The 26,888-nt window shown below is 46.1% G+C and overlaps 1 protein-coding gene across 3 annotated transcripts in view; it reads left to right on the forward strand.

Moving 5' to 3' along the window:
* The window catches only part of CDK5RAP2 (CDK5 regulatory subunit associated protein 2), a 182,320-nt gene that overhangs the window by 79,459 nt on the left and 75,973 nt on the right, over positions 1-26,888 (forward strand). For all 3 annotated transcript variants that reach the window (XM_060154500.1, XM_060154498.1, XM_060154499.1), the window contains 6 exons: positions 2,770-2,940; positions 6,685-6,825; positions 15,344-15,441; positions 20,281-20,411; positions 21,925-22,034; positions 24,163-24,291. In XM_060154500.1, the coding sequence (XP_060010483.1) occupies positions 2,770-2,940; positions 6,685-6,825; positions 15,344-15,441; positions 20,281-20,411; positions 21,925-22,034; positions 24,163-24,291 (780 nt within the window). The remainder of the gene's footprint in view (positions 1-2,769; positions 2,941-6,684; positions 6,826-15,343; positions 15,442-20,280; positions 20,412-21,924; positions 22,035-24,162; positions 24,292-26,888) is intronic.

Consider the following 26,888-nt stretch of genomic DNA (forward strand, 5'->3'; position numbering starts at 1 on the left):
AACGTGTTTCTCTGCTGACTTTCATTTCTAGTAAATTGGTAGTTAGATAAGGTGCACGATCAAATTCAGGTTTAATCTTTTGGCAAGATCACATCATAGGTGGTCATTTGCACTTCCAGCAGGAGGTACATTGTATCTGCTAGTCCCTGTTTTTGTGATGTTACTTCCAGCAGGAGGTACACTGTATCTGCTAGTCCCTGTTTTTGTGATGTTACTAGCCGTGGATGATTGTTTGCAAAATGGTGATAATCTAATTTCATCATTCCTTCTTCTTTTATAGCTGTATACTTGTATGAAGAAAAATTTGTTTTTCATTATCTATTTAGTTACTCTGGGGTGTAGTTCATACAAGAAAGACAACGGAAGAATTCCCTAAAACCTTCTAAAGGTGACTGTATTAGTTTCCTATTGCTGCTGTAACAAATCACCACACCCTTGGCCGCTTACCAACACACACCTGCCCTGTAGTTCTGGAAGTCAGAAAGCTGAAATGGGTCTTACCATGGCAGGGCTGTGTTCCTTCTAAAGGCTCCAGGAGAAGATCCATTTCCTTGCTTTTTCCAGCTTCTAGAGGCTGTCTGCACATCTAGACCCGTGACTCCCATCTATCTTCAGAGCCAGCAATGGCTGGTGGAGTCTTTTTCGTGCTTCCCTCTTCCACTTTTAAGGATCTTTGATTATATTGGGCCCACCTGGATAATCTCTCTATTTTAAGGTCAGCTGATTAGCCACCTCCATTCCATCTTCAACTTTTATTACCCTGTAATTCAGCATAGTCAGAGATTCTGGGGGTTAGGATGTGAACATCTTTGGGGGGCCGTAATTCTGCCTATCACAGTGACCAAAGGGTTTTTTATTTTTTAATTATTATGAACTCATAGCTTTTTAACATTTTTGATGTATTTTAATTCATTGTCATCCTTGATATTCTAATTGTCCTATCTTTCGACAGTGAAAAAGCTTATTCGAGTTGATTCCTGAGTTCTCTGGACGTGAATGTGTAATCTGACAGCTTCCTTCCTTTCTGACATGATAAGATGTCTGAGCTCATACTATATATTCCTGCCCCAGGCCTGGAATCATCCCTTTCTATAAGGCAAACTCTGGTGTGATTTAGAATCACCTGGAGGGCTTATTAAAACACAGCTTGTTGGGCCCTCTTTCCCTCCCTTCATAGTTTCTGATTTAATAGGTGTGGGTTAGGGCCCAGTGATTTGCATTTGGGGTTCCCAGGTGCTGCTGCTAACTCCGTTCTAGGGACTACACTTTGAGAACCACTGTTTTAAAGAACCCTGTTGGTTTTTTGTGGTGAGCAATGATATTTAGAGGAGGATAGGAGGATACTGATTGTAGGCTTTTTCAGTGAAAGGAAAGAAATAAAATGTAAGTTCATATTTGTATTTCCAATTCAAATTTAGAATTACATGTTTTAACTTCTTTTATATTTGTATTTGTTTTCTCTGAGGCTTGGTTCTTATGATAGTGATAATTACTTATTTAATAAATATGTATATATCTATGCACACAGTTTCAGAGTAACAATACGAATATCATTTCCTGCAACATGATTACTGAAAACAGTTTGCGATTTTTGCAGCAGTCCCATTGACATTGGAGAAATATCCCACTAGGGGTGTACAAATTAGTCTGCTTTTACGTTACTGAGATCATTCCTCTCTGGTTGGTTAACCAGTCACTTTGATACACAGTTAAATTCTTTTTCTGTTTCTTTTGCTTTTAGTTTTAGGAGATTATTATTTTATTTTTAAAATAATTATCTGAACATTTAAACAACTTCACCGGCACATCTGTAAAATGAGTCTACTCTCTCCTGTACCTCGTTCTCTCCTTTTCCGTACAGGCAGCCATTATTTATGGTTAAATAAATGGCAGTATGCTAGACATACATTTTTTTTCTCTTGGGGTCCACACCACTTTCCACCCCACATGCCCACCTGCGCAATATGTTTAGAAGATTACTTGAGGGCGGGATATTTGTAGAGTCCTCATTCCTTTTCCTTTATAGCTTCAGAGTGCTCCGCTGTGAGAATGCACCAGAGTTTGTTCCTCCGTGGGTGGACATCCGGGTTGTTTCCAGCCTTTTGCTGTTATGAATAGTGCTTCAATATTATAAATAGTACAGATTTTGAGGTAGTTAAAAATCACACTGTATACTGTTTGTTTTCTGTTTTTTTCCTTAACAATATAACATCAGCATTTTCCATGTTATTATAAATGTCATTTTTTAAGACAGTTTTTTTCTGATTATGAAAGTAATACAGACTTAGAGATTTTAGAAACTCAGAAAAATGAAAATCAATGCAAAGTCACCCATAATCTCTCTACTTGGGGATACTGTCATTATTTTGGTGTGTTTCCCCATAGCCTTGACAATATTTTGTGTAAATGCTTAGAAAACAATCGCATCATATTACATAGCATCCTGCTTTGTTTTTACTCATAATTGTGATTTTTTTATACCATATGCTTTTTATAATTAATTCTCTGTTGCTAGATTTAGACATTTAGTTTCTTTCTGGTTTTTCAGTATTGTTAATAATTTTGTGATAAATGTCTGTGCATTGAAGCTTTCCCCAAATTTATTATTCTTAAAAGTTGGTTTTTATAAGACTTTAAATGGGAAGGAAGCTCACGTTTGTTAAATATATCTATTTAGCTTGCTCTCTTACAACAGTAAGGTAAACAGGTGAAAGATTACCTTGAAACTTTTGTCAAGTAAATTCCATTTTTTCTTTTTTCTTCTGGTAGGACCTTAGAAATGAAGTTGAGAAATTACGCAGTGAAGTGAATGAAAGAGAGAAAGCAGTGGAGAATCGTTATAAGAGTCTTTTGAATGAAAGTAATAAAAAATTGCACAGTCAAGAGCAAGTGATAAGAAATCTAACAGAAAGTGCCAGTCAGAAGGACTTGTTGCTTCAGGTACCACAACAGTTTTTCTTTTGTATTTAAATCTTTTGACTTCGGCATAGGTTTTTTTTGTTTTGCTTTGTTTTTTAAACTTTTTTACGGGAATGCTTATAAAAAGGTAAGGCTGGGCAAAAAAAGACTGTGGTCTTCACTGTTATTTATCGGAGCGCTGTAGAGCTTTCTTTATGCCATTTGGACATCAGTCACCAGGGAGGTAAGTTTGTAGAAATGAAAGCTTCGAGAAGAGAAGGGAGTTGTCCTGGGTCACGTGACTAGTAAACGGCAGGGCCTGATTCAGGCCCTGGCCTGCTTTGCTCTAGCGCCAGCCTTCTGCTGCGGTCCTGGCTTTCCTTTGTGCCATGCTGTCTCACTCCTTTGTATTTTTCTTCTATCTGTTCCTTTTTTGTCATGGACTACCCTTATCATCTGATGGTATATTGGATTTTTGATTCAGCTCAGAATTACGGGTAACCATGGTGGAGTGAACATGCGTGTTTGACACTGCTTCCTCCTGAAGCCTCATTAACGTGACGGTGAAGGGGTGAAAAGGTATAAACGCACAGGACGAGGAGAATGGGAATGGTGGAAGGGCAGGTTGCTGTTTGAATGATAAGTGGTAACTACATAGGATTCAGCTTTCTCCCGTCTGCCTCATGTCTTGGGGATGAAAAGCCAACAAGAAGAAGCTGATTAATCCTACAGAACCCAGGAAGGCTCAGCGGGCAGTGGGGGTACCTGGTACCTTTGTCAGCAACAGAGGTTGCTGGAATGCTGGGCAGTTAGGTGGCCTTATTGTCACCAGCACTATATGGGAGGTTTACTCTGTGGGGACCTTAAACCAGAGAAGCTCTGGCCTGGGGCTCACCAGGTGCAGCTGAAAACAGGAGTGGATCCCTCAGTGAGAAGGAGTGGAAATGTGCGTACCAGCACGGAGAGTCCTCTGTGGACCCAGAAGACTGAAAGATGCTGACTGACAGTAGGGGGTCCTTCAACCAAACAGCCGAGTCCCCGCCTGATCACCTCACAGTGAGGCTGCCGTTGAGGTACCTTTTCCACACTCACAGAGCTTCTGGACACTTCTACCCTTAAAGATACGTGGGTGGCCCGAGTTCCTCAAACAGGAGAAAAGCGTCTAAGAGGAAAGACAAAGACAGAACAAAGCTACGTAGAGGAAACAGAAACAGTGGAGGCGGAGAAGAAAACTAGACAGCTTTTCAAAAAACTCAGTACTGTAACATCTTCAGATAAGAAATGAGTTCGGGATCTGATAAAAAAGATATTTGGGAAAAAGAGGGATGACCTTATTGGAAATTGGAAGTATGATTACAGATATAAAGAGCCTAATAAAAGAGTTAGAAAAGTTGCACGAGAGTCAAGTACATCTTCCAGAAAATATAGTTAAACATAGAAACAAACAAAAAGGTGAGCAAATGAGAGAAGAAAGATAAGAAAATCAGAGGCTCGAGTCAAGGGCTCCAATATATGACGAACAGAAGTTCCAGAAAGATAGAAGAGGCAAAGCAGAGGGAAGGAAAAGTTCAAAGTAATAGGAGAAAACTTTTCAGAATGCAAGGGCAGATATCTCTACCTTGAAAGGGCCTGCTCTGTCTCTGGCACGGTGAATGAAGAAAGACATCTATCGCAATTTCACAATCCTGTGTCACTGTGAAATTTCAGAACACAGGGGCAGAGAGGGGATCTGAAAGGCTTCCAGAGAGAGGAAAATAATAGGTCCCATACAAAGGATCCAGACCCGAAATGACATCAGAATTCTCAGCAGCAACATTGAAAGCCAGGGGAGGGAGGGAGACGCAAGAGGGAAGAGATATGGGAACATATGCATATGTATAACTGATTCACTTTGTTATAAAGCAGAAACTAACACAGCATTGTAAAGCAATTATACCCCAATAAAGATGTTAAAAAAAAACATTGGAAGCCAGGAGACAGGAGAGCAGTGCTTTCAGGGTTTTGAGGAAAAGTGGTTTCCAATCCAGCATTCTGTAGTCAGCCAAGCTGGCAGCAAGAATGAGGGCAGAATAAAGGCAATTTCAGGTATTTGACGCCTAAACTCATCTTGCCTCCATGTGCTCCTTGCAGGAAACTGCTGGAGGACGAGTCCGTACAAACGAGGAAGTAACACAGAATGGGATCCGGAAAGTAGGGAATTCACCTGGCATGTGGGGAAGGCAGATCCCAGCCACTTACGCAGAAGCCCAGATTTGAGCCGTTGAGGGAGGGCTTAGTTGGGATTTTTTCAAGAAACTGAAATAGAGCCCATCATTTACCTGATGTGTCTTGACTCCATGTAGAAGAATTTATAAGTTTGGAGATAAATTAACACTAAGTACATAATTCAGTTTTATGAACTAAGTAAACACAACAAAGCAGTTGTTGCTAATTCCAAGAAAAGCAAGGAATTAAACATGAACGGAAATGTCGCCATGGAACACCATTTGGCTGGGCTGTGGACAGTATGTGCGTGGCCATAATCACGTAAATGCAGAATGTTGATTTAACCAAAATCGTGATGTAACTATTAGGAAAAGCATTGGGGGGTGGATGATGTGAGAGCTGCATCCTTAAACTTCTATGACAGGAGCCAGTTAATAAAATCTAACCTTAGGAAATCAAGCCATGTGAGCATAGGAGCGCAGTGTAGAAACATGGAAGTAAATAACAGAAATCAGTAGAGTCAAAAGCGGTTTTTTTCTGCGAGTGGGACTCAGAGGTGAGAAGTGGCGAGCTAGGGGTGGCTGTTCCCTTCTAAGCCTTGTGGGCCCGTTTGTTAATGTGTATGTATAGTTGGACTTTTAAGAAATAAAAATGAAAATTGTAACTCAAGCGCAACTGTATGATGGTAATTCTGAATTTCTGTTTTGGTTATTTGATTCCCTGTTACAGTTCAATGGGTTTTTACAAAAAATTGCTTCTACTTTCTTGTTTGTGTTCAGCTATTTTAGAAATGTTTGACATGATGAATTAATTCTGATGGGTGATTGGGAATGAGATGAGGTTCTCACCCTTAATTTCCCACAGAGAGTGGACGGACACTTAGTGCAGGAGTTACCAGGTTTTAAATTGTTAGGAATAGATTTCTGTGCTTGAATTTGGCCGAAAGACCAGAGAAGTGGTTTCCAGGCCTGCAGTATCGTTGGATGTGACCTCGTCTGAAGGAGCTGGTGAACTGGGCTGTATGGTGTCTCATCGTGAAGGAGGAGCTTTCACCTGTGACCAGACCCCCAAAGTAGTTGCAGTCTTGCCTTTTTCTTCCTGGAAGTCAAATCTCCTCGTAGATATGGACGGTTCAAGTTTTGTCAAATTTGTAATGTTTCAGGAGCGCCTAGACTTTGTTGGGTTTCGATACACAGTCCCTCTAATCACTGCACTAACCCTGTAGCATGGGAAACAGAAATCACACCCTGGCCAAGGAGGACCCAGGATTGGAGCCTGGGTCGTGGGACCAGAGCCTGGGCTTCGTCTTCTGTACCCGCTGGGAGGTGTCCCAGTGGTGGCGAGAGGGGAGGTTTGTAATGACTGCCACTGTCCTTGCCTGTGCCTTGCTGGCGTGCTGCGCTCCTGGTTGTAATAATGCACAAAGGGATTGCATTACCATTTGTAATTGCCTAATATGTGGGGATGTTGGCAATTGTTTAAATTGTGAAAAACAGTAAATCTTCCCTTAAAGAGTTTGGGACCATCGCTTAGTATTTTTTTCTTGATGACAACTTCCTTATGATTTGTTTTCTTCCTTAGAAATTCAGTGAAAAAGACTTGGAAGCAATACAGCAGAACCGTTATTTAATGACTGCGGGGGATCTCGATTTCAGGAGTGAAGACTTAATAACAGAAAAGTGCTCTTCTCAGTCACCAGGCAGCAAAAGCATCTTCTCCGAGGTAAGCCCGCCTGAAATTGGACATTCACATGCAAATTCATATCCTTTCCTGACACATATTTGATGACTCCTCTGACCTGAAGATCCTCCAAGGCCCTTGTGCTGGTAAATGAGCTTACAGCAGGTAGGAGGAGGGGTTCTCAGTCTTCCCTCCTTACAGATTAGTATCCTTCAGCTGAGTGTTAGTATTTGCACTGCTCAGGAAACCGAGAAACTAGAGCTTGTTCAAAGATGAGCCTCATGTTTGCCCTCCTGGGGGCAACTCTCTCAAGAACTATGTAATCTCGAGGTAAGAACATTTTCCAGTTGAACATTTCCATGCACACCTACAAGGGCACAGCAGGCCCTTTGTGATCTGGCCCCAAGCTAGCTCTCCATTCTCCTTTTCTTTCATTCCCCATCATCTCTAACAGCACCTCACTTCCTGCAGATTCCCGAAAACTCCGTGTTTGTACCTCTCTGTGCCTTTGCACATGCTGTTCCATCTGCCTGGAATGCCTTCTTCTTCCTTGTTGACCTGGTGGCTCCTGCACACCCCTAGGGCTGCCGCTCTGGTGTCACCTCCTCTGGGCTCCTTGCCTGGCCTGCTGAACGCGACGTCTCCTTGTCCACCCCCTTGTGCGGCACTTTGCACATCCATGCACCGTAGCGCTTAGCCCTTGGGTTGACGTATGGAGCCGCCTTGGTGCTTCCCCTCCCTGGAGCCCTGCGCACCCCAGGAGGCACCTCAGGGGAAGGGAACTGGTGTTCGTGTCTGAATCCCAGTGCCTGGCTCAGTGGACGTTTGTTGATTGAATGACTGATGATATTGGTTTGTGGAGATGCGTCCAGATTGTTCTGATGTGCAGCTTGCCTGTACTACAGCTAGGCAGCCAGAGGTGGGAAAGAAAGGCGTTCACTGTCGGCCAAGGTTTGTTGTTTTTTTTTAAGCCCGGCTTTAATTAAGTACATACGTTCAGAAAACAGGGAATTGTTATGCAAATTTTTCTCTGATGAATGACTCTGATCATGACTTGTGGTTTTTGTGAAGGATGATTCTCAAAATAATTAACAACCAGTGTAGCACGGGCACAGCCATCAGAACAGACTCAGGCGCTAGGGCTGGAGTGGGGTCCCGGAGGCCTCCTCTTGTGCCAGGCACCAACCCTGTAGTTCCTGGGTCTTGGAGAGGGGCTGGGGTGGTTGGGGTGCATGGATCAGGGGTTAGTTTACAACTGGTGTAGACGTGTTTCCGTATTTTAGCACCAGTACCGGCCGTTGCACTGTGTATCCGCTCCGTATCAGCTCTGGTCCTGGAGCGCACCGCTGCCTGAGCGGTGGGGGTTCCTTCTTAACTCTGACCATTTGTGGATTTGCGTTTTGCCATCCCTCTTGAATAAGAATGTCAGCGAGAACTTGGCCATTGGGCTGGGCCGGAAGTCTGGAGGCCTGGATTCCTCTCTTGGTTCTGTCACTTCACTTGAGTGACCTTGGGCAAGTCCAGTAACTAAATCTCAGAGGGCTAATGTTTTGTGATTTAGTTGCTTTATTTTGTGAATAGTTCCTTTATTTTGACCAAATTTAGTTGGATATTAAGATGCACGTTAACCCATAATCAGACACAGTCTTGTTTAACTGTTTTTTAAAAATTGAAGTATAGTTAATTTACAATGTTGTGTTAGCTTTAGGTATACAGCGAAGTGATTCAGTTATACACGTGTGTGTTTGTGTGTGTGTGTGTGCATATATTCTTTTTCAGATTCTTTTCCATTATAGGTTATTACAAGATACTGAATATAGTTCCCTGTGCTATATTGTAGGTCCTTGTTGTTTATTTTATATATAGTAGGGCGTATCTGTTCATCCCAGATTCTCAATTTATCCCCTCCCCCCTTCCCCTTTGGTAACCATAAGTTTGTTTTCTATGTCTGTGAGTCTCTTTATGTTTTGTAAATAAGTTCATTTGTATCGTATTGTTTTAGAGTCCACATATAAGTGGTATCATGTATTTGTCTTTCTCTTTCTGACTTGCTTCACTTAGTATGATCATCTCTGGGTCCATCCATGTTGCTGCAAGTGGCATTATTTCATTCTTTTTTTATGGCTGAGTAACATTCCATTACATCTTCTTTATCCATTTAGCTGTCGATGGACATTTAGGTTGCTTCCATGTCTTGGCTATCGTGAATACTGCTGCTGTGAACATTGGGGTGCATGTGCCTTTTTGAATTAGAGTTTTCTCCAGATATATGCCCAGGAGTGGGATTGTAGGATCATATGGTAGCCCTCTGTTTAGCTTTTTAAGGAACCTCCATACTGTTTTCCATAGTGGCTGCACCCATTTACATTCCTACCAACAGTGCAGGAGGGTTCCTTTTCTCCACACCCCCTCCAGCCTTTATTATGTGTAGACTTTCTGGTGGTGGCCATTCTGCCCGCTGTGAGGTGGTACCTCATTGTGGTTTGGATTTGCATTTTCTCTAATGATTAGCGATGTTGGGCATCTTTTCACGAGGCACAGTCTGTTTTGAAACAAGATGGAAGCCCATCAGGTTTTTTAGATGGACAAATAATCACTAATTTGAATACATTTAGTTAAACTTCACTATTTTGAATCATGTTTTAGATATGTAAAAAGTGTCTAAATGTTGAACAGAATGTTTCTAAATTTACTAACAGAGTATTTTAATATTTCATGTCACTAGTTTGATCATCTGTACCGCATTGTTTTTTAGTTTTTTGTGCTGGCTGCTGTCTGTACTTCTTAGAAACACAAGTATAAAGTCATCCCGTGGGCATTTCAGTCATATTTTAGATCCTGGTGATGCTTAAATGCCTGTGCAAAATACCTACATATTTTAGCAAAGGTTTTAATTCTGTTCTGCAAGAGTAATTGCAAATCGAGGATAAAAGGTTATAAATGATCATTTAGGAATTGAAAATTTCTAGGTGTCAGTTTAAGAAATCCCAGCTGTTGCAGCCTACGGTATTTTCCCCCCAAGAAAGGTATACTTTTCAGGTTGTAGTTCTTTCTTTGTAGGAAACATGGATTTATTCTGCTCTGCCCTTGGCCATTTTGTGTTGATTTTGGGTTTATCCTCTGCCCATTTCTATGAAGAACTTGAGGCTGTGATGATGTCTCCGTTGGCTCTGGGCAGTCTGTTTTCCTTCTAATCATGTGTGATCCTGAGAATTAATGCTAGATGACCAGGGAATTGAAGAACAGAGAGTAAAACACACTGACCATATTTAACTTGCTGCAGCCAGAGATTTATAGTTTGGCTATTGACATGGTTGGGACATTGCAGCTGAATTTCCTGAGTATTAAAATAAATGTCTTTGTTGCAGAGCTGTGATATAGCAACTGAAATAGACACCATCTGTCAGGCCACTAAATTGCCCTGATTACCAAGAAGTGAGCCATTAAGGTCTCTCTTTACATATCTGCTGCCTCTTCAGATTGTGGTCTGCCCATTACATACGTTCCCTTCAAGTCATTGAGGAAACTATGGTGGAGTAGAAAATGCCTCGGCTTTGGTGTCAGAATGTCCGTTCAGCCGCTTATTAGCTCTGTGATCTTGGGCAAGTCACCTCCTCTCACTGAAGCTCACCTTCCTAATCTGTAAATGGGGAGTTACATGCCTACCTCCTGAGAGGATTAAAAATAGTGTGAGTGTATTTGTTAAGGTTCTTTTAATTGCAAGGTGTAGGATCCAACGCTGAGGAGTTTGAGCAAAACAACAATGAAAGGGAGTATTTACTGGGAACATACCGGAGAGTCTCACAGATGCCAAGGGTCGTAGACTCTGGGGCTCTGTCTTGTTTGGAGAGGCAAGGTGGAGGGCAGGGGTGGAGAGTGGGGATGGCGGGCAGAGGGTAGGGGACAGGGGGGTTGGTTGCTGCTGCTGAGCAGGGGCCCCCTCTGGGCCACTTGGCCCTCTGCCTCTGTGCCGAGGAGACCCACTGGTTTGCCAGCTCTGCCGAGGGAGCCAAGCGACGTCGTTCTAATGGGGCATGATTCAGCGCAGGGGAGCAGGTGATTGATGCAATGGGACCCAAATGGCTCTGAAGAGTTCATTTATTTAACATGGGTGAGCAATTTGCTTCTAGGAAGACGTTGACTCACTCTGACTTCCATTATGCAAAATAGCCACAGGAATCTCCGCTCTGAAGAGTCACATTGGTCCCTGTGTTCCCCTCTTACCTTTTTAATCATCATTTCAGCGAGCATCTGTGGCAAGCACTGTGCCTGGATCGGGGTGCTGCTGCCCGCAAGGGGTCCCCAGGCCTGTGAACATGTGGTTGGTACACGAGCTCCGGGTGAAGGTGAACCAGGGTGCCGTGGGGCTGGAGGAGGGTCTCTGTAAGGGACCATGGAGGGTGTCAGTGGAGAGGGCTCGACTGATGAAGCGTGGTCTGTGAGGAGGAGGGAGTTTCCTGGTTCCACGGAGATGGAAGGGCAGGAGAGCAAGCACAGGTGTGGCCGGCTGCCAGGTGGAGGGTGGGGGCTGAGGTGAGCAGTGACCTGGAAAACCTGGTGAAGGTTTGGAATGGCTGCCTGAAAGGAGGGGAGGGGAACCAAGCTGGGCACCCAGGCCCTGCACCGCAGTGGGCAGTCCTCTAGGGCTTCCAGCCAGGCCCACGGTGATCCAGTTAAGATACAGGGTCGCGGGCTTCCCTGGTGGCGCAGTGGTTGAGAGTCCGCCTGCCGATGCAGGGGACACGGGTTCGTGCCCCGGTCTGGGAAGATACCACATGCCACAGAGCAGCTGGGCCCGTGAGCCATGGCCGCTGAGCCTGCGTGTCCAGAGCCTGTGCTCCGCAACGGGAGAGGCCACAACAGTGAGAGGCCCAGCATACCGCAAAAAAATAAAAAATATATATATATACATATATATGTGTGTATATATATATTTTTTTTTTATACAGGGTTGGGATTCTTTCACTGGATATGTACATCCCACAGCTGAGTCTCCCACATCCACCTGAGGTCCACATTTATTCATGTTTTTTCCTAGTCCTTCTTGGTTGGTTACTTATCTAAGCACAAATTCTGACTGCCACTTGTTAGCTGAATGGACTAAAACACATGACCTGTCGTCTCAGAGAATCAGTTTATTCATCTGAAAAGTGGGAAGATTAATATACCTCCTTGGTCGTTATTGTGATTAGAGATGACCTATGTAAAGGACCTGGCCTAGCATTGGAGCGTAGGAATGGTAGTTATGGTTGACACTCCTTAAGTGTTTACTCTGTGCCAGGCATCCATGTGAGAATTTTGTATAGATTAGCTCAGTTAATCTGTTTCACAACCCTATGAGATATGTAGAATTATTACCTCTACTTACAGGTGAGGCTATTGAAGCACAGAGAGATTGAGTAACTTGTTCAAGGTCACACAGCTAATAAGGTCACACGCTCTTAACAGTCCCTGCCCTTGGTGGTAGATGCTCAAGAAGCAGTAGGTTTTTCTTATTTTCGTCGTCACTGTTGCCTGGCCTTTATGTGGCTGACAGCGACTGTGTCACCTTTGTCAAACTCCCAGTGCTTTGCATCCATCATGGGTCATTCACGGGTGGACCAAAGAGCACAGGCCCTGGAGCCTGGCTGCCTGGGTCCACACCCTGCCTCACCACCCTGACTCCGTGCCTCGGTTCCCTCATCACCAAAATGGGGAGAGTGGTAATGCTTGAGCTCACTGGCTTGTGAGGATTAAGTGAGAAAATGCTGGAGAGCACTTTGTACCACGGCTGACATCCTGAGGACATGGTAGCCTCTTCGTCTTGATCCCCGGGTGAGTTCCTCCCAGGCGCTCCCCTGGGGCCCTCTGTCTACGTGCGGTGCGTACGGGTGGGAGCCGACACTGGTGACTGTGTACAGAAGGCAGGTGGGAGCTCCTTGTGCCAGTGTCACGTGGCACGATCTACAGAAGGGCCTGACATTTCTAGCAGTGTGGGTGGCCAGCTTCTCATGACCAAGCTGGTGGGTTAGCATTTAAAACCCTCAGTTGGCAGGTGCTGCCTTTGCCTCGTTTCGTTCAGGGCTAGAAGCCCAGCAGCGTTCTCCTGGGTCAGGGGCTGCTAACCTTTTTGCCATCTGCATCCCTTGGGTAGCGTGCTGGAGCCAAGGACCTCTTCCCTGGAAAAGTATTTAAATGCACAAAATATGTGCACAGGATTATAAAGGAAACCAATTATTTTGAAATTTGGTTATCAAAATATAAAAACAAATCAGCTGTAGAAACGGTGCTTCCTTATTAATGTGTTAAATAACAAGACCTAGTGGTGAAGAGTGGCTCCTGCCCTTTTGGGGTAGTGATGAGAATAAATACTTTGAGATACTCGCAACATATACAGAGTAACTATTGCTTTTGATGACAAAATCTCAGGAACACGCCGAGTACTACTATGGTTTGTAGCAGTAACAGTGTTCCTTCAACCCCTAAATGAAGGAAACGCTCAATTTCAGTTAGAGGTTAGCGGCAATAAAGATGTACCTTTTTCCCCTCGTTCATGTTTGAGTTTTCATTAGGGTTGGAAGCCCTATCCTGGGTCATTATCTGAACTTTAGGCGACAGGCTGAGTCCACGAGACACAAGGGCTGCTTGCAGCCCCTCTCTCTCCACTGACCCAGTGTCTCCCTAGCATTAAGGAGCTTCTGGTCTGCGCCAGGCGCTGTGCCAGGTGTCCTGCACGCTTTACTTCTTTATTTTAACATTTTCTTCTTATTTTGAGATAATATCAGATTTATAGGCAAGTTACAAGAGTAAAGGGTTTTGCTTGTCCTGAGCCATCTGAGAGTAAGTTGCCTGTGTGAGGCCCTGTCAGTTCTGAATACTTGAGTGTGTACTTCGTGTCAGCAGGGACCTTTTCCTGTATGACACAGCACAGCCGTCACAGCCAGGGACTGAGCAGAGACCCTCAGACTACCATCGAACCCTCAGGCTCATTCGTGTCTCACCAGCTGTCCCGTAAAGCCCTTTGTAGTGGAAGGAGCCAGTTCAGGATCTTGTGTTGCATTTAGTAGACGTTAGTCTCTTGACTTTCACGGCCCTGAGACTTTTGAAGCATCCAGGCCAGTTCTGTCGTGGAGTGTCCTTTCGTTGGGTCTGTCTGATGTTTCTTGGTGCCTGGCTTCAGGTGAGGCATCCTTGGCAGGAGTGTCACAGGACCAGCGCTGTGTCCTCAGTGTGTCCTGTCCGACAGTACACGGCTTAGCTTTGTTACCTAAGCATTACCGGCCATGCTGACTTGGGTTAACTCTGTGAAGGTGGTGTCTGCGTGGTGTCTCGACTATGCAGTTACTCTTTTTTCCTTTGTAATTAGTAAGTAGTTGAGGGGAGGTATTTTGAGTCTATGTAAATACGCTGATCTTCTTCAAACTTTCACCCGTTAGTTTTAGCCTCCTTTTATGTTTCTTCGCTGAATAGTTTCTTACCATGATGGTTAGCAAATGGCGATTCTTCTAATTCCATTATTCCTTCTACATTTATTAGCTGTTCTGTAAAGAAAAGCCCGTTCTTCTTCCCATGTACTCATTTACTCATGTCCGTGTGGATGTGAGTTTCTGTTTCACTCAGTGGGTTATAATGTGTTACTGTCATTGTTTTGATGCTCAATTGTCCCAGGCTTGGCCTTTTCAAACTGGCTCCTGTATCCTTTTGACAGTGCTCCATTATTTAAACACTTCCTTATTTTCTGGTGTGACAGAATGCTGTAGACGTGGATTGCTTTTGAGTTTCATTGCATCAGTACTGGAATTGGCCATTTCCCCTGGGATCCTTGATTCCTTCCAGCACACAATTGAACTTGTATCTGCTCTGTAACTCCATAAGGTGGTGGCGACTGTTGTCCAGCATTTTACAGGTGGCTCTAGTAAGTAACTTCCTGAGGTCCCAGAACCAGGAAGTGACAGAGCCGAAATTTGAACTCTAAAAAAATTTTCACATTTGTGAAATTCACAAAATTACATCCTCACTTCATCGATGAGGAGCCTGAACCTCACAGAGGTTTGTTAAGCTGGTTAGCTGAGGTCACATAGCTAGTAAGTGGCAGAGTCCCCCTCAGATCTCTTTATCATCAGTCTGTTCATGGTGCCTTGAAAGCGTGGCTCACCTGACCCCTACTATTTTAATGTAAGTCCCTTGTCCCTAAAACTTGTCAGGTTTTGGTTGATGAATTTCTTTTCTTTGTAGCAAGAACAAGCGTGGAAGGGCATTCTTTGTAGTTTTGTGAAAACAATGACCAGCAGCTCTGAGCTGGGTTGGGGCGGGGGGGAGGGCAGAGGAAGTTTCACGAAGGGCAGTTGGGTATTGTCGGGAGCACAGCGCTCGGCTTTCTTCCTCCGTGAGTGATGTGCGGTCATTCCCCACTCCCCCTGCAGGTGGTGCCCTCTGACTGCAGCCTGATCCGGAGCCAGGCACAGGGGTTCACCTTTGTTTGGATTTATAAACCAGAACTATCCACATGTGTTTGCATAATGTAAGGATGTGCGCTTTCAAAATTCTTCTCTTAATGACAGATGCCCATTGTCGTTTTCAGGAAAAACAACAATTAGGCTATGAAGAGCTGATTCAGGTCTTAAAGAAAGAGCAGGACATCTATACACATCTGGTGAAATCTCTGCAGGACTCCGACAGGTAAGGGTTTCTGTTTGGACATCACGCGCATGCGTAACACACATATTCTGAATAAATGCTGGTAGTTTCTGAGGCAGTGAAGCCTTCCCACTTTGCTTAGGAAGCTTAAAGTGCTTGGATGGTGATTGCCTTATTTAAATCAGATATACCTATTTCCTAGCAGGAATTGTCTGATTTTTTTGGCAGCAAATGTAGGATAAAAATATCATTAATACTAATTACTCAGGTTTTTATAATACTTTATTATAGATTTAGAAAGCGCCTCCACGTGTATTATCTCTTATAATCCTCACTGCTGTTCTGTGAGGTAAGTAATATCATTATCCCTACTTTCCATAAGTGACTCGGAGTGACTGGTGTCTTCACAGAATTGCCGAGGTGATTTGGTGCAATGAGATGTGGGGAGGAGAGCTGATTATAGGCTAGTGGTCTTGCCACTGCCCTGCCTGTGTCCACGGGCAAGTGACACATCTGGGCCTCTCTTGGCCCAGCACTGGGTTGGCCTCAGTGATTTCTCCCATGGAGGAGTCACCTCTCTGCACACTGGGATGGTTACGGGTGGAAAGATATGATGTCTGGGGTTCATTTCCACACTGCACAGCAGCGCAGGGAGCAGGCGGGGACACCGATGGAACGAGAATGGCCACGGCTCCTTGGTTGTTGGGACAGGGGTGTGGGCAGGTGTGTGTGTGTGGGGGGCTCATTATACTGACTTGTCTTCATGTGCTAATGTCTAAAATTTTCCATGATAAAAAGTGAAGAAAACCCAGCCCTCACTGCTGCCTCTCTTCTGCCCTTCACTCCAGCCCTAATGGGGTCCTCACTGTTCCGGGGCGGGGTGTCTCCTGTCTCTGCTTTCAGCAGCTATCTGCACCCTGCTCTGCGTCCCCCTCATCCTTGAGGATTTGCCTCAGGGGTTCCCCTTGTCAGGAGGCCCGCTCTGTTCCTCTGCCCTCACAGCTGCCCTCACCTCCCTTTGTTACTTGGCTGCTGTGGCCTGCGTCTGGGCCTAGAAGGTGAGCACCCCCAGGGCAGGGGTTCTGTCTTGCTGTCTGCATTTCCCAGTGCCTGTTACGGGGGCTGGTATGGAGTAGGCACTTGGGAAGTGTTCCCGGATGAACCCCCTCCCAATTCTTCTAAGTTATGAGTTTTCAGGATTTTTAATCTGAAGCGAGTTTAAGGAAAATGAAAACATGCTGATGAAATTCTCTGAAAGTGAGCTTTTTCGAGAAGCCTCAGCTGCTCATCATTTTCACTTGGGGGAGGGGTTGAGTAGCGCCGGGAACCTCAGAGGGGGAATGGGCACAGTGGGTTTAATTGTGTGGCTATTCCGACGGGAGCCAGTTCTGACTCTGGGCACCGAGAGGCCCTGGGGTGGATGTGGCCGCTGTCAGGCTTCCTCAGCGTCACTGATGGCGGCTCTGAGTTTCATAGGCTCTTCCTTAGTGAATAACAAGGTGCATGGGACCAAGGTGGGTCAGGGCTGTGACTAACAGAGATGCTTAAAAGGTTTCCTGTTCACCTTCAGAGTCAAAATACATTCAGCAGCTCTGAGCTCTTGGGTAGGTCACTTTTCACCCTGAGCCTCAGGATATGTATTTGTGCAATTGAGATTGGCCTGCCTATAGACCTACCTGTTTACCTACCTCCCTACCTACCTTCCAGGGTTGTTTGAAACGAGATGATAATGTGTAAAGTCCTAATTCTGCCTGGCAGATAGTAAGCACTCAACAAATGGTAACGTTTATTAAGACTAACAGCAACGTGAAAAGCCTCCATAGGCCTCAGTGTGCCACTGTGCATAAACTCAGCTTGCAGGGGGTTTTGAGCCTTCAGACCTTGCCCTAGCGAGCGGGCAGAATTGTGGGCTAAGGCCGGTGGAGCCCCCTGGGGTAACTCCAGCATTGCTCACTCTCTGGAAACTGGCAGTGAAAGCTGGATGACTCTGGAGACGTGTGACGTACTTGTAACTAAAGTTGGAAAGGGGGAGCGGGAGGGAGGAACTGACCAAGGGCAGCTGTGTGCCTGGTCCTTTCCCGACACTTCAGCCCCATATCACAGAAGTGGAAATCTGCTCTTGGAGATGTTAAGGAGATGTTGAGGGTATTTCCCAAGCTCCTACACTTAGGGATTCTCAGAGCTCAAATCTCCATGGCTCCTGAGCCCAGGCCCTTACTGAGACAGCTCTCATCTGGAGGACAAGGACAGTTTATACTTTGCCTATAACTCAGGTTTTCTCAACCTCAGCAGTGTTGGGATTCGGGGCTAGATAACTTTTTGTCCTTTTTTTGAGGGGCCGTCTTGTGCATTGTAGGATGTTTAGCGACATCTCTGGCTTTTGCCACTACATGGCAGTAGCACCCTCCCTGCCCCAGTTGTGACAACCAACAGTGTCTCCAGGATTGCCACATGTGCCCTGGGGGGTTTAAGTCATCTCCAGATGAAAATCACGCCTGTAACTCAGGAGTAGCAGAAAGCTTGGCATATAAATGTCTGCTGTATGGGAGTCATTAGAATACGTGGAAGGAAGGAGGTGATGTTTGTCGAGCACCTCGTGTGTGTCAGGCACTGTGCTAAGCTCTTTCCGTTATAACATCTCATTTAATCCTCAAAACACTCTTGAAGGAAAGGCACTGTCCCCACTTTACGGATGAGGCTGGCAGGACTCAGGCAGTTTAGCTGACCGCCAAGGTCATGGAGCTCGTGAGTGGTGGCACTATGGGGGCGTGCGTCCTCCGGCTCCTCCCCCACTCCACTCCAGAAGGAGGAAGGCTCAGGGCTGTCCTTTCTTTCTGAGTGAAGCTCCTTTTGTTCCACCGACTCCTCACACCTTGCAGAGATCGTGGAGTTGGGGAAACAGAAATGACAGACGCAGGAGCAGCAGCTGTGTACTTTTCACCCTGTCAGAAGATGGAAGAGGGAGTGAAGCCGTCGCTTTCCTTAGCCCTCATTGGAGGAGCTTCGCTAAAACAATCTCCTTTCTTCCCCCACTGGTTAAACGTGTCTGCGGCCTAACCGCATCCAAGCGAGTGCTGTGCTGTGACACCTCTGTAAGGTTTCCATCAGCCTTACAAATTGATCATTATGATTGTCTTGAAATGGAGCTAGGTACAGGCTGCTGGGAGGGCCCCTTCCCTTGCAAGGAGGCTGCTTCACAGTGAACCATCTTCAAAGCAGCAAGCATAGAAGATTAGACATAATGGTTTATTTTCCTTCCAATAGATGTTGATTTATGTGTGCGGTTCGATGGACGGAGCTGGAAGGAATTGCTGGAGGATAAGTGGGGCTTGAGTCTGTGGCGCACATATTTTAGAGCGACGGCTCCTAACCATTTGGGGGCTGTGGACCCCTCTCGAACAGTCTGATGAAAGCTCATGGACCCTCTCCCTAAAACAAATCCACATTTTCATACACTTCTTCCAGCAGTTTCAAAGTGTTGATGGACCCTTTCAGGGAAAAATAGGTCAGACGCTGGACAGAGTGACGTATTTCTTGGTATTTAAAAAAGGCTTTCTGATATGTTAAGGCGTTTTCGTAGTCTCAAAAAATGTTCACATACTTTGACCCAGTAATTGCACTGCTGGCAATTCTTAAGAAGCTAACCCTGAGTATGAAACAAGGCTTTAGGTGCAGAGATTTTCATTGAAATAATATTTACATTACTCAGGTGTCTGCTGGAGCCTCTGTTCCTCTGAGAGAACCGGTTCAGACCCCTGCCACGTGCACATCGGTAGGAGTCCGGAGCCCTGCGTGAGGAACTGCACTGCCTAGTTCAGTAGGCACTAGCCATGTGACTGCATACATATAAATTAAAAAATTAAGCATTCAGTTCCTCAGCATGTAGCCACATTTCAGATGTTCAGTGGGCACGTTCAGCTACTGGGTACCATATTCAGCAGCGCCGATACAGAACATTTGCATCATTGGAGGCAGGTCTGTGGGACAGTCCTCCCCCCGTCAGTGCAGATTCTGGGAGGTGTGCTTCTTCATGGCCTCCTCTGAGTTCTGGGTTGCTGGCTTCTTGCAGGCTCTCTGTGCAGGTCAGTACCATATTACACTGACCCAGACGTGATACTTGACATCACCACCCCTCCAATAAAAATCCATTCTACTCTGCATTTGTGAGTGGCCAACCCATTACTGTAGACTTCTTTTGACCCCTAAATTGGGCCTTCTCTTCCTCCTATTATTGACTCTCAGTCTTCTCCTTTTCTTTTTTCTTGTCCCTGCTGCCCCTCACCTTTACCTCCAGTGCCACCTCTTTTAGGGGTGACATGGCCGACGTTCTCCTTGTCGCCTTCTCTTCTGTGGAGAGCCTTCCTTCCATACCCAAGCCCATGCGAGGCGTTATTCCAGAGAAACATTCTGGGGAATTAAATTACTTCCACCTAGCTACATCTGTAGCAAAAACTTGGAAATGACCCAAATGTCCACTAATAGGGGATGAGTTAAATGGTTGGACATTCACCCGATTTAATGTTATATAGTCATTAAAAATGACATTTGCAAATTATTTCTGAAAATGTAGGGAAATATTTAAATGAGAAATGCACAACTTAGTATTATATGTCCAGAATGATTTCAACCTTATAGAAATACTCAGGGAAAAAGATTGGGAGGAAATAGTCTGCCATGTGTTTTTTGGTAGTCGGGTTATGGTAACTTTTGCTTTTTTTTTTTAATACGTTTCTATTATAAATGTTCTATAAACATGTATTTACTTTTATAACCAGAAAAAACCCCACAAATGGCATAAAAATCAAAGGAAGGCTTGCTGGGCTTTGCATCTTGAAGCACAAGTAGGTCTGTTTTAAAATTCCGGTGTCTTGTTTTACCAAGTGTCAGCAACCTGCAAGCTGAGTTGAACAGCATCTTTGCCCTGCGGAAGCGGCTGGAGCGCGATGTGCTCTCCTATCAGAACCTGCAGAAGGCCCTGGAGGAGCAGATCAGTGAAATCCGGCGGCGAGAAGGTACGTGCTCTCTTGTATGTATTTCCCTTTGGTTTTCCCACCTGGAGGGCCTTGGCTGAACTTTAAGAGAGTCCTAAGGCTGCGGTAGGAGGCGAGGCACCCCGGGGATTTTGTCTGGGAAGGCTTTTTTGCAGTGATGGTGTTACTGTTGCTCTCCTGGTCTGTACCTGTCTGGCTTCGGCTTGTGGAGTCAAAGGGCCCAGCAGGTAGTGTTAATTCCGCAGAGGGCCTGCTGCAGGACTGCTTCCTCGCTGCCTCTGCTGTGTTCTGCATTGTTTGACTCTTCTAACTCCAGATAACCTTGGGGCCTTGCCATTTCCTTTCTGTGGTCATCACCCTAAACATCTGGGCTCTGCCTACCACAGCGCCCACTGCAGAGAGCCCCACTGCACAGGCACGTGCGGGTGAAACCTCTGTTTCCTGCTGAAGCATCGCTTTTCACACTGTCATGACCGCACGTGGATTCAGCTAGGGAGGGTCCTGTGGTACGGGCACTGCTGTGCTCATGACAGCTGTATCTGGCTCCCTCCTTTGCTAGAACCTGAGCCCCGTGGTGTCTGGGTTGGCGTTTTCCTTTCCTTATCTCTAGCCTTCCTTTCCTTTCTCTTCCTCATTACTGATTGTAATTCCTGCTTACAATCAGTAATAGCAGTGGTAGGTTTGACATTTCCTGAGCGCCCGCTGTGTACCAGGCACAGCGGCAGGCGCTTAACTCCTCACCTCTGATCCTGACCGTTGTCCCACTGGATCGAGTAGACATTGACGTCACATCACAGGTAAAGAAACCGAGGTGGCAGTGGGGGTTGATTTACCCAGATTGGAGGCAGGACATCTTCCTTCGAAGTCTAGCTCTTTCCTCTATACGAGGCGTATCAGCTCTTACCCACATGTGTTGAGTGAGATCATGCTTGTGGATATGCTCCACTCAGTGAACAGCGTGACCCTTCTCTGCACCTTTGCTCCCTGTGAGAGGGTGACCTTTGGTGCAGAGAAGGCCGACCCTTCCGTGGGTGACCCGAGAGTCTCTCATCATAGATCTCATAGGCGGTTTCTGTACTCGGTGTGCTCGCTCCCATGGCGGGCTCTGGGGCCGGTAAAAAACACATCAGGCGCTTTTGAGTTCTACCCTTGAGGCTCACATCTAATTTTCCTGTATTTTCACTTAAACAGAATCACTCCCTCATTTAAATTGAAAATCACTATTTGCTTGTGCCACTCAGAATGGACTCCAGGTACAGCACTGGATATGCAAATTATAATTCAGAGTTGGCCACAGTGAAAGCCTACAGCCCACGATGAAACCATACATTGAGATACCAGCCTGTAGAGAAAGAAGAAAATTACTTTTGCTCCAAAGGTGGTGCATTAAACTCCCTGTGTGTGCTTATCTCCCTTTCCCCCGCTACCCAATTCAAAGTGCCTTAGATGGATTGCACGGGGAATTGTCTGGGAAGGATCTACTTCTGATGTTCTTTTTCTCCTCCTCCCCACTTTTTTTTTTCTTTTGGTGCAGAAGAACCATTTTCATTTTATAGTGATCAAACATCTTATCTGAGTATTTGCCTTGAAGAGCACAATCGGTTTCAAGTGGAACATTTTTCTCAAGAAGAGCTTAAGGAAAAGGTATTGACCTATTAACTTTCAGTGCTTTGTTGGTTATTTGTTGTCTCTTGGGTTCCTGATCAGAGGTGTAAGATTCTGAAAGCCCTTCTCCCCGCCTCTCTTCCCTCTCTCCCTGCCTATCTTTTTTCCCCTTGATGTACGTTCCCTGGAGTCCCTACCCCGTGTCTGATGCACGCCTTCTGAGGCTTGAGGACCCCACCCAGGCTCCGTCTCCCCTGGGAAATGCTCTCTATCCCCCCTAGAATTAGCCACCTTTCCCTCGGGTCATTCTCCTCTCTTCTTGTACCTGACTGCACTGATGTCCTTCTCATACTGATCTATAATTATCTGGGTATTCTTCTGTATCTCCACTAGGCTGTGAACATCTTAAAGCGAGTGAGTGTATCTTATTTATTTCTGATTTCCCAGTGCCTGGCACACATAGTGGGAGGTAATTGATGCTTTTTGAAAGAATAAAGGTTCAAGGTTGATCGGTAAATCTTTTCTAAAACTGGAAAGGTTTTCAATCTGTTGATCATTGGTGTGGTTAGAGTGGCTTTGTATTTCAAGGTTCTAAGAGCCACTGATAAGAACAGGAAGTGTGAGCCCAGAGGACACTGTGATTTATTATAAAATTACCATCTATGTATGACAGGTTGAGTTTCTGTCTGGGAATAACTCACATGCCGGTGGAGTAGACAGTCATGTGAAGGAGCAGTGGCAATGTGGAGTGCAAGGGTGGCTGTAATAGGCAGAGGTGCGAGGTTTAGGGGTAGCCGAGAAGGAGAGGTTAGCTGTCGGGGGTTGGGAGGTACTCACTGGATCACAGGAAACTTCTCAATAGAAGTGAGACCTGAAGTGGTTTTGGAGGTTGAATAGGAGTTTATATAGTTGGAAGGCTTTTTCAGCAGAGAGAGAGAGGAAAAACAGCAGATGCAAGATGCAGAAGAGATAAGAAGGAGAACTATAAACATGTTGGTGTTTTGGGAGGAGTGGAGCAAGAAGCATTGAGGCATCTTTTAGTGTTTCGAAGATGAAAATAGACATGGTAATAGCCACTGCGCGTACCTACTGTGGTTGTGTTAAGGGCAGGAGCTAGTTCCCTTTGTTGGCACTTAGTGAATGTTTGTAGAATCAGAATGTTTTCTTCTTCCCTCTATGATATAACCTCCTTGAGGTTGGGTCCGAGTTGTGTTCATGTTTTGGTGCAGTGGACACCTGCTGTGTGTGGTCAGGGTGGGATTTCCCACTTTCTTTGAGGGGCTAATGATTACCCCCTTCAGAAGGGTTTGGAAAATCACTAGCCGTTGTGATTTGAAGTTTGCAGGGAATGAAGGCAGTGTCTGCTCAGATGCTTATGTACCTGGCCTCGCAAGGCCTTTGCCTTAAGGAGGAGCCCTGGACCGGGAGTCCAGGCCCGGTTCTGCCTCTGTGCGGGCAGCTGCCCCTGCCCACACGACCGGGCACTTTGGCTGTTGTTGTATGTCACTTAATTCTCCAGGCACCCCAACTCTGGGACCTTGGGCAGTGAACTTCTTTGTGTCTCGGGCTTCTTGTTGTAAAACGGGGACAGTCATACTGCTCTCCGCCTCCTCGGGATTTTTGTAAGGAGCGACTGACTAAAGCTTGTGGGAGTAGTTTAGCAGCCGTGAATTGCTTTATGACTGAGGACTGTTGTTATTATGGACGGTGCTAGAGAGGCATAGAAAGAGGAAGGTGGATGCTGTAAAATAAGCCTCTGGCAAGCCTCGGAAGTTTCAGTCTCGGGGGGTTTTCCTCCAGAGGGTCTCAAGTACAAGGCAGAGGCCATATCTGCGTCACGGACAGAGTACTTAGACCGTGCCGAGGGCTGTAGTGTGCTGTGACCGTGATCACGTTCAATGCTCACGGGAACCCATTCCACAGATGTAGAAATGGAGACTTAGACCAGGCAGCTTGCCCAGGATCTCTTTGCCTTGAAGTCTGGCGCTGGGGTTAGAATACAGAAATGCTGGTGTTTTTCTCACTGTACCCAGGGTAGCCTGAAGCCTGGAGTCAGGCCACCTGACTCTCCGTGACTGTGATGCAGGACGTCTTCTCCGTAGCCGTGGCCCCGGGAGGCAGCAGTGTACCCGTGGGTAGTCAGTCCTCTCCTGCCCTTATCTCCCAGGTCGGTGACCTTATCCAGCTGGTGAAGGAGCTGTACGCAGACAACCGGCACCTGAAGAAAACTATTTTTGATCTCTCCTGCATGGGCTTCCCGGGAGAGGACAGGCCTGAGTCGGCAGATCAAATGGAGGTAAGAAAGGATATTCTCGTCCTCGCGTGCTAATTACACAGAGAGTGACACCCCCCCCACACGTCTCCAGGCTGCATCTCTTCTGGGAGGTCTCTGTTGGAACTCCCTCTGCCGTAGACGGGGCTTGAGGGCCCTCTCAGGTCAGCAGGTCTGTCGGAGCGTCCCGCAGGTTTGGGTCGTATCCGCGTGGACACACTCGATGTGCTGTGATGCTTTGGACTCCAGTCCGGCCCTGGGATCTGGGCGTAGATGGTACATCTGGATGATTGGTCTGGTCTCAGGGGCCTGGAGAGTTGCCACGTCACCCACGTAGCTTGGGTGGTGTAGCTGCAGCCTTAATGAACCCCTTACCGTGGAGAAACACACGAGAAAACACACTTTTCATTTACTTTTTGTATTAATCCTCTAAATGCGTCTTGTCACTCCCACGGCATCTGGCTTCTGGATTTGACCAGATGTGTGCAGTTTATTCCCACGCGTACCCAGGATCCCCTGCACTCTGCCGTGTACCGACGACCCGACAGGGAGTACAGAGTCGGCGTCCCGTGAGCCCACAAATTCAGCTTCCTGACTATGGGAGTTTTCCACTGGTGGCATTTGAAAGTCTGGGAGGGCCACGGAAGGTTAGATCTGGTGTCTGCACTAAAGCGCGTGTGGTTCCTGGGCTTTTGTACTCACTGAGGGTGTGGGCCCATTCCGTTAGCCCACCCCAGGGAAAGCGGCGGGAGCCCCTTCACCCTGTGACTCTGGCTCTCTGCTCACCTTTGTGGTGTGTTGGCTCCGATTTTCTCTGTTCTCAACCCGACCGCACAGTAGAGGGCCCTGATGTTGTGACAGCGAGGAGAAGCTTGCCACTTCCTCCCTCTAGTCCCTACCTGGCCTGACGCTCCCCCAGGAAGCGCCTTGCTCCATGCCTGTGTTATGCTACTTAGTTTCAGAAGACTGGAACTGTTCTCATCATGAAATGCACTAGGGCCTTTTGTACTTGGATCCCCCAGAACCTTCCTGGTTGGGGTTGTCTTGAACTCAGCCTGGCGTGCCAGGTAAATGGAGGTCTCATTGCCACACCATTTCTGGGGAAGGATTTGTCAGTCTTCAGCTGTCTCCTCCCACGTTCAAGGTGGGAAACGCTCAAAGGTGTTTATGCGGAGCTCTGGCCATCTGCTCCCTTGGAGAGAGGGAATGTTATTGAGCTTAGTCTCCAGGGCTCCAGATAATTTTGAAAAGCAGGAATATCTGCAGCCCATTTAGGGAGAAACAAGTCTCTTGGTTTGTTTTTCCCAATGTGGCATTTTTTTTTTTGTGGCATTTTTAATAAGCAGCCCATTCGTCACCTGCTTCATTTGAGTGTCGGACGGCGAGTGTTTGTTCATTTGCCCTTTGAAAGAAATCTGTTAAATGTCCTATTATGTCCTTTGGAGAACAGAGGGATTTTCCTCTTGCCACTCTGAGATCTTAATAGCAGCCGATTCAGATTGGAGTCATCTGTCAGGTTGCACATCAACTTGATGTTCCCTATGAATAGTCGTGTCCTTCGCAGCACAGGCCCCGTCTTCCCCGGCAGGCGATGGGGAGATCCGCACGGGCAGGATGGTGCTCCCACGATAATCTTGAGCTGAGGGAGGAGAGGCTGTTAGGGGTGAGGGTGGGATGGCAGCAAGGAGAGGCTGCTGTTCCCTGGGAGTGTGTGTGGCTCTCCTTGGTTGAGCAACGAGGCAGAGACAAACGGGAAATGCCTCCGTGGTCCACAGCCTTTTCTGGGCAGCAGGGCTTGTGGAGTAGGGGCTGGCACTGCTCCAGTGCTCTGGGAGCCTACAAATCAGAAAAGGAAAAAAACAGACAATTTAAAAAATTCAGTAGTTTTTCCTCCAATATTTAATTAACCCACAGCATTGCCTAAAACTTGGAAAATAAAGAAATGACCCCTAATCCTGTCACATTAAAACACAGTTAATTAACATCCTGGAATCTTTCCTTCTCTATGTGTGTATTCGAACGTGTGCGTGCCCACCCACAGTACATACACAGTCCTGTTTCCTGTTTCTTTCCAGTGGCTGCTGTGTTATAACCTCTTATGCCATCTTAGAGTGCTAGCTGCGCCACTGTTGTCGGACATGTAGATATTTCCGGTGATGCACCTGATGAATGTCTTTGGACACAAATCATTTTCAGGGTTTAGGCTTTTTTTCCTTAGACTGTGTTCCCAGATGAGTAATGACTAGGTCAAAGGTCCAGACACAGATAGATATGTATATAAAATAGGCACGTGATTTATTTTCGTATTACACACCCCTGCCTCCGCAACTTTTAATTCGACAAAGGCTATAAAGAGTAGGAAGCCCTTGATTCATTTTGGCAGCTGTGTCTTCAAAACGGTGGCCCTGGGCTGGATTCCCTCCTGCTGGGCACACAGCGCTTATTCCCTGCATGCGGGCAGGTCACTGAAAAACCAGCCAAACCAACAAAAGGCCAAGAAGAGGCATCCTTTTATTTTAAAGTACATCAAGAAAAAAAAGAAAAAATCTGTAATGAGGTTGCCCCTATTTCCTTGTATTTATTTACTGGTTATAGTTTATGTATTACAGAACGGTGTGGTT

This window comes from Lagenorhynchus albirostris, chromosome 7, assembly GCF_949774975.1.
Source record: "Lagenorhynchus albirostris chromosome 7, mLagAlb1.1, whole genome shotgun sequence".
Lineage (NCBI taxonomy): Eukaryota > Metazoa > Chordata > Mammalia > Artiodactyla > Delphinidae > Lagenorhynchus > Lagenorhynchus albirostris.